This window comes from Pristiophorus japonicus, chromosome 5, assembly GCF_044704955.1.
Source record: "Pristiophorus japonicus isolate sPriJap1 chromosome 5, sPriJap1.hap1, whole genome shotgun sequence".
NCBI classification, from domain to species: Eukaryota; Metazoa; Chordata; class Chondrichthyes; family Pristiophoridae; genus Pristiophorus; species Pristiophorus japonicus.
Window position 1 is genome coordinate 136,035,682 of NC_091981.1, and position 13,651 is coordinate 136,049,332.

The following is a 13,651-nucleotide window of genomic DNA, read 5'->3' on the forward strand; positions in this document are numbered from 1 at the left end:
TCCCAGATGCTATGTAGAGAGCGTGCATTTTTTGGTTCTCTAATTTACAATAAGTTTCAATGCAAAATCTAATTGAAAGTCTGTGGGCTATTGCAAGTGTAACAAATGGCTAGCGTTGTTCATCCACCACTGAAAGTAAAGTCTGGCCCAATATGTTTATTTTCCACACCTACCCGGCCAAGTTTCTGTTAGTGCTAATCTATATCTTTTTCTGACATAATTGCTTCAAATTTCCTACTTTATTTCCCACACTCTGAGCATTGCAATACATGCACTTTACTATTTTCTTGTTCATATATTTAACATTACTCCTTTTCCCTTGATTTTCTTTTCCAAGTTAACATCCTGTCCCTGTAACTTAGCCTTTTCCCTAATTATAACTGGTCAATTAGATTTTAGTCATGTGCTCCCTTTATCCCTTCTACATGCTATCCCTTTTGTCAAACACTTTTTTATTTGTACATTATCCTCATATATTTCTACCTTCTATACTTGCTCTTTCCAATTGCTTTTATTTTCCCTTTCACCATTTCTTCCTAGGATGTTGCATACTTTAAGGGGGGAATTTTAACATAGGTGAGTGGGTGGGAATGGGTGCAGGTGGGAGGTTAAAAGTGCAATAAAGCCAGCCCCAACCCGCCAACTTCTGGGTTTTATTGAGGCGGAACAAGGGGCAGGCATCCAACCCACTCCCAGGAGGCAGGTTGACATTTTAAATAAGTTAATGAGGCTGGAAGCCTCGGATTTAACTGTGGCCAGCCGTGTTTCCCGGGCCTCGGGACTAGCAGCTGCTGCAAGGCGAGGACTCCTTGTCTTGGGGAGCACTCCTTTTGAGCCTGGAGACGCAGGAGTTCTTCCTCCAAGACCCCCAACTCCCCTATCATCAGACTCTTGATAGAACCACTCGGCCTCCCACCCCGGATTGGATCCCTGGGATTGGATTCCCACCCGGGGTCAGGGATTGGAATGACCTGGTCTTCTCCAGAGCATTCCCCACCCGACTGGAAGCCAAGTCTGTTAATCTGGTGGGGAACCTGTCAATGATGAAGGACGCATGCTACCAGACCCCACCGTTCCCAGTGCATCAGGAAGTAAAATTTCCCCCCTAAAATTCTGATATGGGCCTCGAAAAACTCTAGTGACTGAATCATTCACAAAATAAGTGTTCAGCTTATTAAAGACTTGGGGGCTGAAATTGCCCCGCTCTTTAAGATCCAAATGAGACGGTAAGACCTTTCCAACCGGGGGCAGACTGATGGTCTGACCAATTCAAAATTCCCCCAGGCCGTGTGCGCTGCCACACCCCATGTTCCTGCCCCGTTGGGCAAGCACCGACCCCTCACCGCCTGGTGGCGACTCCTTTCCGCCCCTTGAGGGAAATTGCCCTGTGGGAGCGGAAGGACCGTCACTCGGTGCCCCCGACAGCTTTTCCTGGCGGGAAGCTGCCAGTGGCTGGGCAGCACGTCTGCCCTTAAATGGGAGGGCGCATCACTGCGGCCGCCATTTTATTTTAATTGTCAGCCGACTCTGAAGTCAGCTCGACAGTGGCGACCACGGGTTCAGCCGGGCCACCAACAATTAGCCCGGCATCCCCTCTTGGGTGCCAGACTGCTGATTTGGCTGAAAGCCTCCCTGTTGACCCAGTGGGCGCCAGTAAAGTGGCTACAGAGTTCGCAGTCGCCCTCCCCTTTAACTGAAGGAGAGGGCCGTTGCTACGCGTCAGCATGATGCGGTATGTCTGCATCATGCTGACGTCATCAGTGTCATGCTGTCATTCTCAGTGCGGCACTGATGACATCGCATTTCTGCCCCTCAGCCACCCCAATGAGTTTTTTTTTTAAAGAGGGCAATTTCAATCGATTCTCTGCCCCATCGATTCTGGCGGAGAATCTTCATTTAATTCGAATTATCTGCCCCATTTGGGGCGGAGAGCAATTTTGGCCCCTTGATCAATACCCATAAAAAGCCACTTGGCAGCAATGATTTTAGAAACAGAGGATTTTAGTTAAAGAAAGGGAATGAGGTTGATATGAAAACCCATGGACTGAAAGTAGATTCTGCATATTTACATCAAATTTGATTTATTGTTCTAGACTTGATCTTAAAGCTGCATTGGGGCACAGCTCCCATTTGTTCTAGCTTATTACAAGCAGGAATTAAAATAATCCAGTTTTTTAAAAGAGAGGTCTTTAAAGTGTCATCCATTATGAAGAAAGTAAAGTGAAGACTGTCCAGCTTTCACAGTGCATTTGGAAGATCCTTTCAAAATAGAATGGCTTGTTTACTTATACTGCTGATCTCTGCTATTGGCACCTGTATTCCACTCTCCCAGAGCCAAAATCTATGGGAAAAGTGTTGAGATCAGCAGACTGGTTTACTTAGCTCCAAAATAAAATTGGAAAATACTAGAAACACTCAGCCAGTTCGTGGAAAGAGAGAAAGTTAGGGTTAAACGGGGAACATTAACCCTACCATACTTTTTCCATTAATGCTGCCTGATCTGCAAAGTGTTTCCAGCATTTTCTATTTTTATTTCAAATTCCAGCCTCTGCAGGTTTGTGTTACTTAGCTCCTATCTGTATGTCAGGGAAACACTGCAAAAAGCCACGTGACTTGGTCGTGAATGGAAATGGTATTGAATATGGGGAATCGTATTTTCTATACTGTTGACAGGGATTTGCTCCGCACTGATTCTTAAGTGGGTTCCAGTGGATTTTACAATTACATAAAAAGTGACAAAAATAACATTTCTATAAATGAAACCCAATCAGAATTATAATGTAAACAATAAAAATCATAAATCCCTGTTTAAATCGTTTTTCTAAAACTCAAGAGCCTGATGTAGACATGCAAGTGATATATAGCTATGGGCTAGACTTTCGGCACATAATCGCCCATATAAGCGCCAAGATTCAGTTTATCGCCCATATTTGATGATAAATGGAAACTAGTGCCCAATTATCGCCCATTTATCGCCGCCGCAACTTTCAGCATACAGGAATGAGCTGAATCGCCTGGCCTATTTTTTATTATAAAATCTGACGTCATCACTTGTGCAAGGCCCAGAATACTGTTTATAATGGAAAATAGCGCCCAAATATTGCCCCGATTATCGCCGAGCGCTACTTTCCGCATTTCACCCATATTGCGCCCAAACGATCGCTCTTCCAAAAAAACGGTCAAGAAAAGCTGCAATCACCTGACCTTAACCCGGCAGTATGGAGGATGTTTAATAAAAGCCTGCTTCAAATCGATGGGGGCATTGAAGTAATTTGTAGTGATTTTAAGGGTGTTTTAGAATCTTGCCAATCATCATTGTGGTTAATTTTGAGTTTATATTTTATTTGTTGAGGACAATTTAAGAATTTTGAAGACATATTAGGGCATTTATAGTAATTTATAGTGATAGGGCCTGTAATTTCTCAACCAGCATTGATCACTAATCACATGCTGCAAAATAGAGATGGGAGAAGGTTCAATCAAAGAGATGGCAGACTGCTGAGGAGGAGGAGACGTTACACCCAATGCATTTACAAGGATAAGCGATCATACCTGGATTTGTTCGATAACACGTGCATTAGAAGGCTGCGTTGCCGAAAGGTAGTCATCAGTGAGATATGCCAGCTAATTAAGGGAGATCTGCAGCCTACCAACACCATCAGGACCGCAATGCCTGTTGAGGTTAAGGTTAGTACGGCACTTTCCTTCTATGCTTTTGGCTCCTTTCAGGCCTCAGTTGGCGATATTTGCTGCCTCTCTCAGCATGCCATACATTGCTGCATTCGACAGGTGACTCAAGCCCTTTACGCATTCAGGATGGACTTTATAAACTTCCCTTTGACCAGGGAGGCACAGAGTGAGAGGGCTTTGGGGTGCTTGAGAATAACAAACTTCCCCAAGATGCAGTGAGCAATAGACTGTACGCACATCGCCCTGTGAGCACCTTTATAGGATGCAGAGGTGTTTCGGAACCGAAAGGGATTCCACTCCCTGAATATGCAGCTCATTGTCGACCACAAGCAAATGATCATGGCAGTAAATGCAAATTTTCCAAGGAGCAACCATGATGCGCACATCTTGCGTGAGAGCACTGTCTCTGACCTGCTTAAGAGTCAGCCACAAGGTCACAGTTGGATGCTGTAGGTTAAAGGATATGGCTTTGCCAGCTGGCTCACGCCCCTTCTGCATAAGCCCCAGTCAGAAGCCGAGAAGCACTACAACGAAAGCCATATAGCCACATGCAATATCGTCGAAAAGACAATTGGACTTCTGAAGTGCCTGGACCATTCAGGAGGCAACCTACAATACCACCCACAGCAGGTCGCTGAGTTCATTGTGGTGTGCTGCATGTTGCATAACCTAGCTATCAGGAGAGGACAATAATTGCCAGATGGGACCGCCGGTCCACCTCAGGAGAGCGGGGAGGCAGAAGTGGAGGAGGAGGAGGAGGACGAGGACCTCGGGAAGGACAATCAGCCTGGTGATGAATCCATGCCACCCCCCGCCCCCTCCCCTCCCCCACCTCCCCCCACCACATCACTGGAAAAGCCCTGTGGTAGTTACGCAGCTGCAATACTTTTGCGTCAGTCGCTCATAAAGGAACACTTTGCGTGAAGTTACATTGACGACAGTTACAGTTGCGTTAAGTTTCATTCTTGCTTAGCCCGGCCTGGCCTGCCCATTATTTGCAACCCTTGTATTAATGTTCAACCTTAAGTTATTAGAAGACACTGCACAACAATTGTAAAGTTCAATAAAAAATTTTAATAGTGTAACAATTGATGTAAAATTTATAAAACAAACTACAACACCCAACTCTCCCCCCAGCCTCAACTGTCAACAACATTTTTCACTTAACAATAAATTAAAAATAACAATAACACTACAAAAACACCCTCCCACTACCCCCAACACATTCAACAAATTTTTAGTAACAATAAGAACAGTCAACGATTTTTATTAAAATAGATTATGCGCCCCCCAGCCCTCCTCCACCTGTGGCCATTCTTCCCTCCTTTACCTTTAACCCCCTTCACAATCCCCCTTTCCCACTTACGCCACTAGTAACGGGGCCAAGTCGTCTTACATTAGAGCACCTCGAGGGCTGCTGCTGTGGGGGGTTGACGTTGGCAAATTGACTTCAGGGGGCCGAGGAGAAGACATTTCCAAAGAAACTTCTCCCGAGTCAGAAGGAACTGCTTGCTCCTGACTCACATCTGTTGATATTGTTGGTGGTACGACACCTTGGGGTGCAGTGCTGTATCCCGAAACTATCGCCTACTGCATGGCGTCGACAGAGTTGGCCGTTCGACGCATTGCCGCAACCATCTGCTCCATGTCCTCCGAGATTCTAGCAGATAGTGAGTGTGGCAATGTTGCCTATCAACCCATCAATTGCTTGGAGGAGCTCTTGCCCAATGTCGACACTCACCCTCGACAGAGACACCATGTCCTCATTCACATCTGCCTGTAGCTGCACGTGTCTACCTCGCCGACCCAACCTCTGCGGGGTCGGCGTGGGCACTGGACAACTCGGAGTGCCCTGCTGCAAGCCGCTTGGCCCCGCTACTTCATCTGTTGGGGATGATGTGGCCGCAGGTACTACAGACAACACTTGAGGCTCATCATCATCCTCCTCGGTTGTATCTTCTTCTTCCCCCATGGTCAGCATGACTGGCAGCAATTGGGGTGATGCTCCAGGGTCCGCCCATTGCGACTGGGGAGCCTGGAGAGCTGGAAAACATAACTGAGGTTAGTAGAAGAGAAGGGGAGACATGAGAATGCATGCGCTGTGCAAGCATATGTACGAGGAACAACACTACTGCACTTAATATGAACAAGAGACGGTACATATAATTAACATGAGAGTACAGAAGAGTACAGAAGCTGCATGCATAACATTACATCATTCATATATTAAAATCAAATGCCGTTAAATTACTTTAAATTATCACTAATTTACACATTACTCACGTGGCGCAAGAACGGGATCTGCACCACCACAGGTGGCAGAACGATTATGCATGCCTACTAAAGCTGCAGCACACTCCTCGAGATCAATCAATGCGTAAAGGTCAGCAGGCCCTCCTCCCGTTCGCCTCCGCTCCGCCTGATTCTTAGATATCTTCCTCAGCAAACGTGACAAGAGCATGGCATAAGCTAATTGCCTAGGTACTATTACAAAAACACAACAGATATTGTAATCCAGAATTAGTCACCCCACATGCTATTCATCGTTAACGTTATATGCTAAGATGGTTTGTATCCAATGGATGCATGGTTATAATATCTACGTTCAGAGAAAATATTTAATAAGATTGTGTTTAGGAACTAACACTTGACACCAACTCTCTCACGTACAATCCCCAGGAACGGACCCATCCACGGGCCATGCCATTCGGCGCCTGAGGGGAGGGAGCCAGGTTTTTGAAATCAGTGGAGGTCCCTGAGGGGTGGGGAGGGAGCGGGGATCAGGACCGCTGTTGAGCTGGTGAGCTCTGCAATGGCAGGACCATGAGGGGAGGAGGCACCATGTCCCTGGGTGTGCTCGGAGACCTCCGTGTGTCCGGAGTTAATATCCCAAAGTGTCCCAGGGCAGACAGTGAGCCAGGGCAGCTCTCCCCTAGTCCAGGCTGAGTCACTGTGTGACTGACAGCAGCTGGAGAGACACATTCTGGACAAACCTTAGCAGCCCCCTCAGCGCTGAGTCGTGCCCCCATCCACCAACCTAACTAAAAACAAGACGGTGCCCAAGTTAAAGTATTGTTCACAGCACACAAGCAGCGATATAATTTAATAATTCTCCTTCTAAACTAAAGTGGTAGAAATGCTGAATGTTTGTGGTCTGTCTGTTTCCAGTCATTCCTTTGGCCCCAATTTTTGATCAAAGCATTTAAATAATAATTAATACTGTTGATTAAGTTTAAGGCATCTCAGCAAGATTAAAGTTAAAGGGCAGAGGTTCCAACCTCAGTCCAAACCTTAGCAGGGAAGCTACCCAAGATTACCCAGCTTCATTATAATATGGCAGACTTATATTCTAATTAATGAGTCAGTGCATCATTACAATTATCAATTCAATAATTTAATACTTACTCTTGTGGATGAAACAAGACTGTTCCAGTGCTCATAGCATTGGTCTGCCTCTCTTTTATCGTGGGCTACGGATGAGACTATCGCGGCGATATCTGCCCATATTCACTGGTATACTCTTGGGGGAGGGTTTCCCACGCCCAGCCCGGGTTAATTGGACCCACCGAGTCTCCACCTCATGAACTAAGGCCTCGTTCGCCACTTCAGAGAAGGCTTTCGCCCTCCTTCTCCCTCCAACCTCCCCAACACTCTCTCCCGACTCCTTGTGTTCCATCTCCATTACCGATTATCATCTGATTACTTTTTTTCTCAATTCCTTCAAATTCACAAACCCCCCTCCACAAACCTTCCTTCAAACAAAAATCCTTTCTCTTTCCCTCCCTTTGCCTTGTGAGCATGTGCAGATGACCCCTGACCTCCAAAATCATGGGAAAAGTTCTTTGCCTGAAAAAAAAAGCGCATGCGCAGAACGACTGTTGCTATGGACGCCAGCCTTGCACGACTGAATACATTGCTATCGCTCATTTCACACTGCTAAGACTATCGCCCAAATTAAAAAGGCAAAACTAGCAGTTTTAAAAATGGCCGATATTCCATCGATCCTGAAAAATAAAAAATCCACGAACGCTGTAAATATCGCCCATTTTTAGACGATAGCAATCATAGTGGAAAGTCTCGTCCAAAGTCACTGCTGTGTTCCTATTTGTTGAAAGTTATATCCATCAGAGGTTTGCTTTATCTCCTTAGTATTAGTAATGATGGTTTTTTATATATTGGATATTTTGGTGTGACTTATTGTGGAAATATATTCTCTCCTCTTCTGCCTCTTCCCAAAAGTTACCAATTTGACTAGCACCTTCCTTTTGAAAGAATTGCTCATTTTTAAAATCACAATTCAAAATAGCAACAAAACCATGGTATAAATAGACCCTATATATAAAATCATGAGAAACTGCTATTACTAAATGTGTAAACGATCTATTATTACTTAATCCATGCACATTTACGATCGCTTGGTTGAATTTATAGGTTATTGAGAAAAGGCCATTGATCCCTCTCATGTTCATCTCTTTAGTATCCTAGCACTGCTATTTTAGTATCGAGCTGCATTTTGATTTTCCCCAATGCTTTTTGTCTCTACCATCTTACCCAGCAACTTATTCCAAAAGTTAACATTCTTTGAATAAAAAGTTCATCCCTGATATGTTTTAAATGCCATTTTCGTTCACTTACATTTACATCCTTTGGTCTTTCTTTCCTGTCTTACTTAGGAGTAATATTCTGGGTTTATCTAATCTAAACTATTTAATCATTTACGCACTTCAGAGAGGCACACACCCTTCCCTCCCCCTTCCACTACCCCCCGCCCCCTACAAGCCCCACAGCACTTTGTTTCTAGGCTACAGAGCTGGAACTTAACTCATCTAGCCTTTGTACATTTGGGATCAGTCTTGTTATTCTTCTTTGCATATATATACATGTGTGTGTGTTTTTGTGGTATGCAGTACTCTGTGTTCTGGCCAGCTCATTGTAAGACATTAGCGTAACCTTGTATAAAACTGCACTGCATATTAGAATTCTGTTAGTATTTTTAATTCCTTTGTTATATTGTCTAGATTTGAAATCACTTCTAGGTTCTTTCCTTAGTCTCATGTTTATTCACTTCTATTTGTTGTGCACTTATGATTATGTTTTTTTGAACCAATGAGCAAAAGAGCGGCAGGAGGCCCTTGGGGGCGGTTCCCAGCAATCGGATTGCAAGGCAGGCTGCAGATGGGGGTTTGGAGTGGGGTGGGGGGGCTTGGATTGGATCCTGGGGAAGGCTGCAGATGGGGGCTTGGGTGTGTAGAAGGTTGTCAATCGCAGAAAGGGCTAATGAGAAGCCACAATCAGCAGGAGGGAGGCCAAAGGGGGCATTCCTGCTCCTCCTGGCCCACAAACGCTGCTATAAAAAGGACTTACCTTCTGGAGCAGGCAGCTCCCGCCTCGCTTTTACTGCCGGGTTTCCCAAGCCCTGGAAACCTGGCCGGCAGCAGTTAGATTTACATCAGGCTTCCAATTGCACTGTGGGGCCTGATTTAAATATGTTAATGAAGTGCACACCTCTTCAAGATGGAATTAGGATCAAACATAAACATTAAAAAATGCACTGGGATCGTGTTTAATTCAACCTCCAGTCTATATTGTTGTCACTCACAGTGTTTTATGTGGTTGCATACTGTACAAATTACTGACTGTACATCCCACAAGCAGTAGTTTGCTGTAGTTCAATATTCTCTGTGTGGAAGCACGAGAATTAATTGACGACCATTGCATTTTAACAACATCCTTCGACCCAGTGTGCTTGGACTGCCACATTATTCTATGACACTTACATTCTTTAATTCATTCATGAACGATTTGAGTGTAATGAAAGTTGGACGTCTATTTGGATCAATTTAAGACTGAGGCTTTGATCTCCTTGATGGGTTTCTACCCTCTTATAGGTATTGGGGTTACAAGTATCAACATTGCAGTGTTTAATCACAGCCACATCCAGCCACGCTGCATCATAAAAGCTTTTCAAAATTACAAACAGTTTAGCAATGGCAGAGAGGTAATGTACAGAAGTTAGCAGAAATATATTTGTCGGTTTATTGTCGCCCAAAACTAGTTGCTTGTGAAAAACTGGCAGGCGGATGACCACAACTTTGAAAGTGTCGATCTTTTCCTCACAATTATTCTGTATTTACATAGTGAGAAGAAAGCTGCACAGCTTGTGGACCGACCTAAAACTAAAGCTATCAGAGTATTATTTTCTGACAATACCAATAAGGATATCGCTCAAATTTGTAGAATTCACAAGTATGGTGTCCCAACAGGCTCCAGCATCAGCCGTAAAATTTTCATGCGTAATTGCTCGGCAGTTGGTGGCAATTATCTCAACTCTGCGCCAGTAATGAGGATAATACATTCAGAGCCGATGATCTGTCACGTTGGAACATGACAGATCGCAGGTTCGGGATTTAGCACATGCGTGGAAATCCAGAATTTTCTGTCCATTTCAAAGGTGGTACGACGGCGTGCTCTGAGAGTATGCCATCATATAGGCGGTAAATTCTGCCCCATTATCTGACCCAAGGAATATGTTAGCCATAGCTCTTTTAACTTACCCTGCATTTCTGTCAAACTGACTTGAACATTTTCTAGGAAATTGCATGTATTAATAAAACGGGATGGTAAAGTAGTGTTGCCATCTTTGATGAATACTTCCACCAAATATTCAGTTGATAGATTCTAAGGCCTAGAAATTCAATTAAGCCCGAAAACGGGCGGTGCCACCACGGGCCAAGGTTAATACCGCCTGCAGAAAGAGTATAGACAGCACCGGTATTTTGCTGCTACCTGCTGATTTAAATGAACGGAGTGCGAAATCTCCTGTAAAATGCGCTCTTTTTGACAGTAATATCAGCAGGAGGCCGAAGGTCGTGTCTAAAGGATCGGTTTGGCATTCTCAGGCAGTCACCTGTTAACAGTGAAAGACTGGGGCACAGATGTCATCAAACTGTTGCATGAGAAATCAATTGAAAAGGGAAACATGAACCTCTTGGTCACAGGTTTACTGGTGTAAATCGTGCAGAAGAGAATTCAATTACATTTTTAACAACAACAAACTTTTGAAGAACTCTTTAATTTTCCTTATTTCTTGGCCTTTTGAAAACAGATTTTAAAACTTTGAATATTTTTTTATCAGTTCCTAACTTAGAAAACCCAATTTTTAATATTTAAGGAAATGCAGCTTTGATTTTTGCCTGAGATTTTTACAACTGTAGTACAGTATAGTTTAATTTAAAAGCATTTGACTGACCAGGGGGAGTTTAGGTGTATCTCATTAAAAGCAGTTTTCACTCCAATTACATAGTCAGAGTTCTCCATGGTTACAAGTGATTTCATCAGCTGTTTACTGTATAGCTTACCACTGCTTTCTCCTGGTTCTATGCACTGTCAATGGTTGCACACATGGGCATACTTTGGAGAGGACAGTAAGAGGAGTGACAGCATCCAAAATCGCTGAGCATGCACCAATTCGGCCGATTGACGTCATGCTCCTGGTAATTAAAATACATGCGGAGAGCGCAGGCAATGGCAGCGCTGCTGACCTGCCCAACATGGCAGCCGTCACATCCCATGGCAGAAAAGGGCAGAAGTGAGGCAGTGGCCATTTTTTCTTCAAAACAGGCCTTAACAGCTGGTGCTAAATGTTCAACTTTCTCGGCCTAACTGTTTTATATTTACTGTTTCATTGTTACTTTTTATCTTTTAGAATACCAACAGCCTGTCTTAGCTACTTTTAGTTATAATATTGAAAATGTGTTTCAGTATTGTGCTTAATTTAGGCATTTTTTGCATCTCTCATTTTAATCTCTTGCCTTGCTTTAGCAAGTTCCTATAATCCTTCTCAAATTTTCCACTTTGTTTTTCTTTATAATCTTTTTATAGTTTGTTTTTCTTTCTTAGTCCCACTTTAATTACCCTATTGATCCATTCAAAGGACAATGGGGTAGAAATTGAATCTTGTTGCGCTAGCTTAACGGATGTAAAACAGGTGCAATGAGGCCCAAGTACGGAGATCAACATCCTGCGCCCAAGGACATCTGAAAACATCCAACATGAAATTGGGTTGGGCCATTTTCAGATGTCCCTAGTGGTTGCCTAAAACAGGTGTTGGGTCCTCTCCCCTCCATAAATAGTTTAAATTAATCTTAATTTCTTCTATATTAATAACTAATTTCTCAAATCTGACTGTTTAGTTGCATCAACAGTGTCAGATTGGTCATATGGATTCCCGAGTGCCCTCATGAATGATTACACAGCGATCTATTAATGACGACCACATTCCCCATGAAAATCCCAAAGAATCTCACTTTCCTTCATTGGAACCCTGTGTATCAAACTAGTTATTCCACGCCCCTTCCCCCACCCCTCCCCACTAAAAGAAACTCCTTCCACTCTCTGCACTAACTTATCTAGTTTCTCCTCAGTATTTTCAATCTTAGCTCCTGGTAGACAAATCAGCACCCTATTAACTTTATTTTTACAGTAAAAGTTACCATTCATAAATTGTCCCACAGAATATCCTAATATAACCTTTTGTAATATAATCATCAATGCAAGTTTCCACTTACTCTACTTCAGTGCATTGCAGTGCCTGAAATCAAGTTGATACCCTTATCTCCTCTGTTACTATAGTGTTCTTGTCTTTCCTATCTCCTCTTCATACTATAACCCAATCCCTGCCTGCTCTCCTGACCTCATTCTCCATTATATCACTTCCTTAACATGGCTCTTCACGTCCCTCCTGCAGCTGAGTTTAATACCAATCACATATTATTAATATTGTACATTCACCAATTCCTGTGAATACAAAAAGAATCACCAAACTAACTGTTTTAATTATTATTTTCATGTACAGGACATCCCAGATAACATAAGCAATGGAATGCCACAAATTATGCAGAATGGAAGACCAACATGATGAAAAGAATACTTCACAGATAAAGACTTTTACAGAAATGTAATGCTGCATGACGAATGTGATATTTTTACATATCCTGTAATTATTAATACCAAAGTCTGGAGTTCAGGTTTTTACAAGACCATCTGATGAACATTGAGCACTACCTGTTGCTGGAACCAGCAGAGTAGCCCAGCATTCTCAGCTTCTAAGGAATAATAAGCACTGCATTTTCAGGAAGATGTTTAGGAGATTCAAAAGAGCCAGATGTGTCTCTGTTAAGAAATATTTTGTGAGAAATCAAAGACACGAAACATCACTCAACAGACTTTCCAAGAAGCATGCAAGAACCAATTATCCTTAGCTTTCAAAGAAAGCACTAAACTTGAAAGATCATTGATATTCAAAAGTAATTTTTATGGAATGCTAACAATACTAAAACAAAACAATTTCCAAGTTACTTTATCTATGCTGACTGCACTAAAAAATATGTACAAACTGAGTAAGAGATGGACAATAATACAACTATTTGTTGTTTAATTCTGTATTCAAAATTTATGAATCACTATTTTTCTATAAATGTTATTATATCTTCAGAACAAATAACATGGTAAATAAACATGGTGCCATCTGCCTACAGTGTGGTTTATTAAACTTGTTTTTCTCTCTCTTAAAATGTAAAATTATTCCTACCTTGTTTGTGGAGAACTAATAAGATGATAATGAGGATTTTTTTTCATATACTCATTTGAGTAAGGGTTTGTTATGCCATATTATCTCCAATTGTGCACTCATTTTGCTGTTGTGTGGTTGCTTTGTTCTGTTGGTGCTTATTGGTATGCGCATTTGATGCAGATGATACTGAGAAATGATTTCAGGTTACAGCAAATTCAGGCCAAGAATGATGTTTTACAAATCTTGTAGAACTAAATATTTACTATTAGTAAAATAAATAACTGTGAACCAGTGGTGCTATTCTAAGAATGAAGTATTTTTCTCCTTCTACAATCCACAAAAAGTAAGTGTGATTTCTGTCTCTGTGAGAGGCCACATCAAATGTGGTGT

The 13,651-nt window shown here is 42.6% G+C and overlaps 1 protein-coding gene across 2 annotated transcripts in view; it reads left to right on the forward strand.

Moving 5' to 3' along the window:
* The window catches only part of LOC139263894 (transmembrane protein 196), a 69,024-nt gene extending 55,931 nt beyond the window's left edge, over positions 1-13,093 (forward strand). For both annotated transcript variants that reach the window (XM_070879963.1, XM_070879964.1), the window contains one exon: positions 12,545-13,093. In XM_070879963.1, the coding sequence (XP_070736064.1) occupies positions 12,545-12,607 (63 nt within the window). In that variant the 3' untranslated portion in view covers positions 12,608-13,093. The remainder of the gene's footprint in view (positions 1-12,544) is intronic.
* The last annotated feature ends 558 nt before the right edge of the window (positions 13,094-13,651 follow it).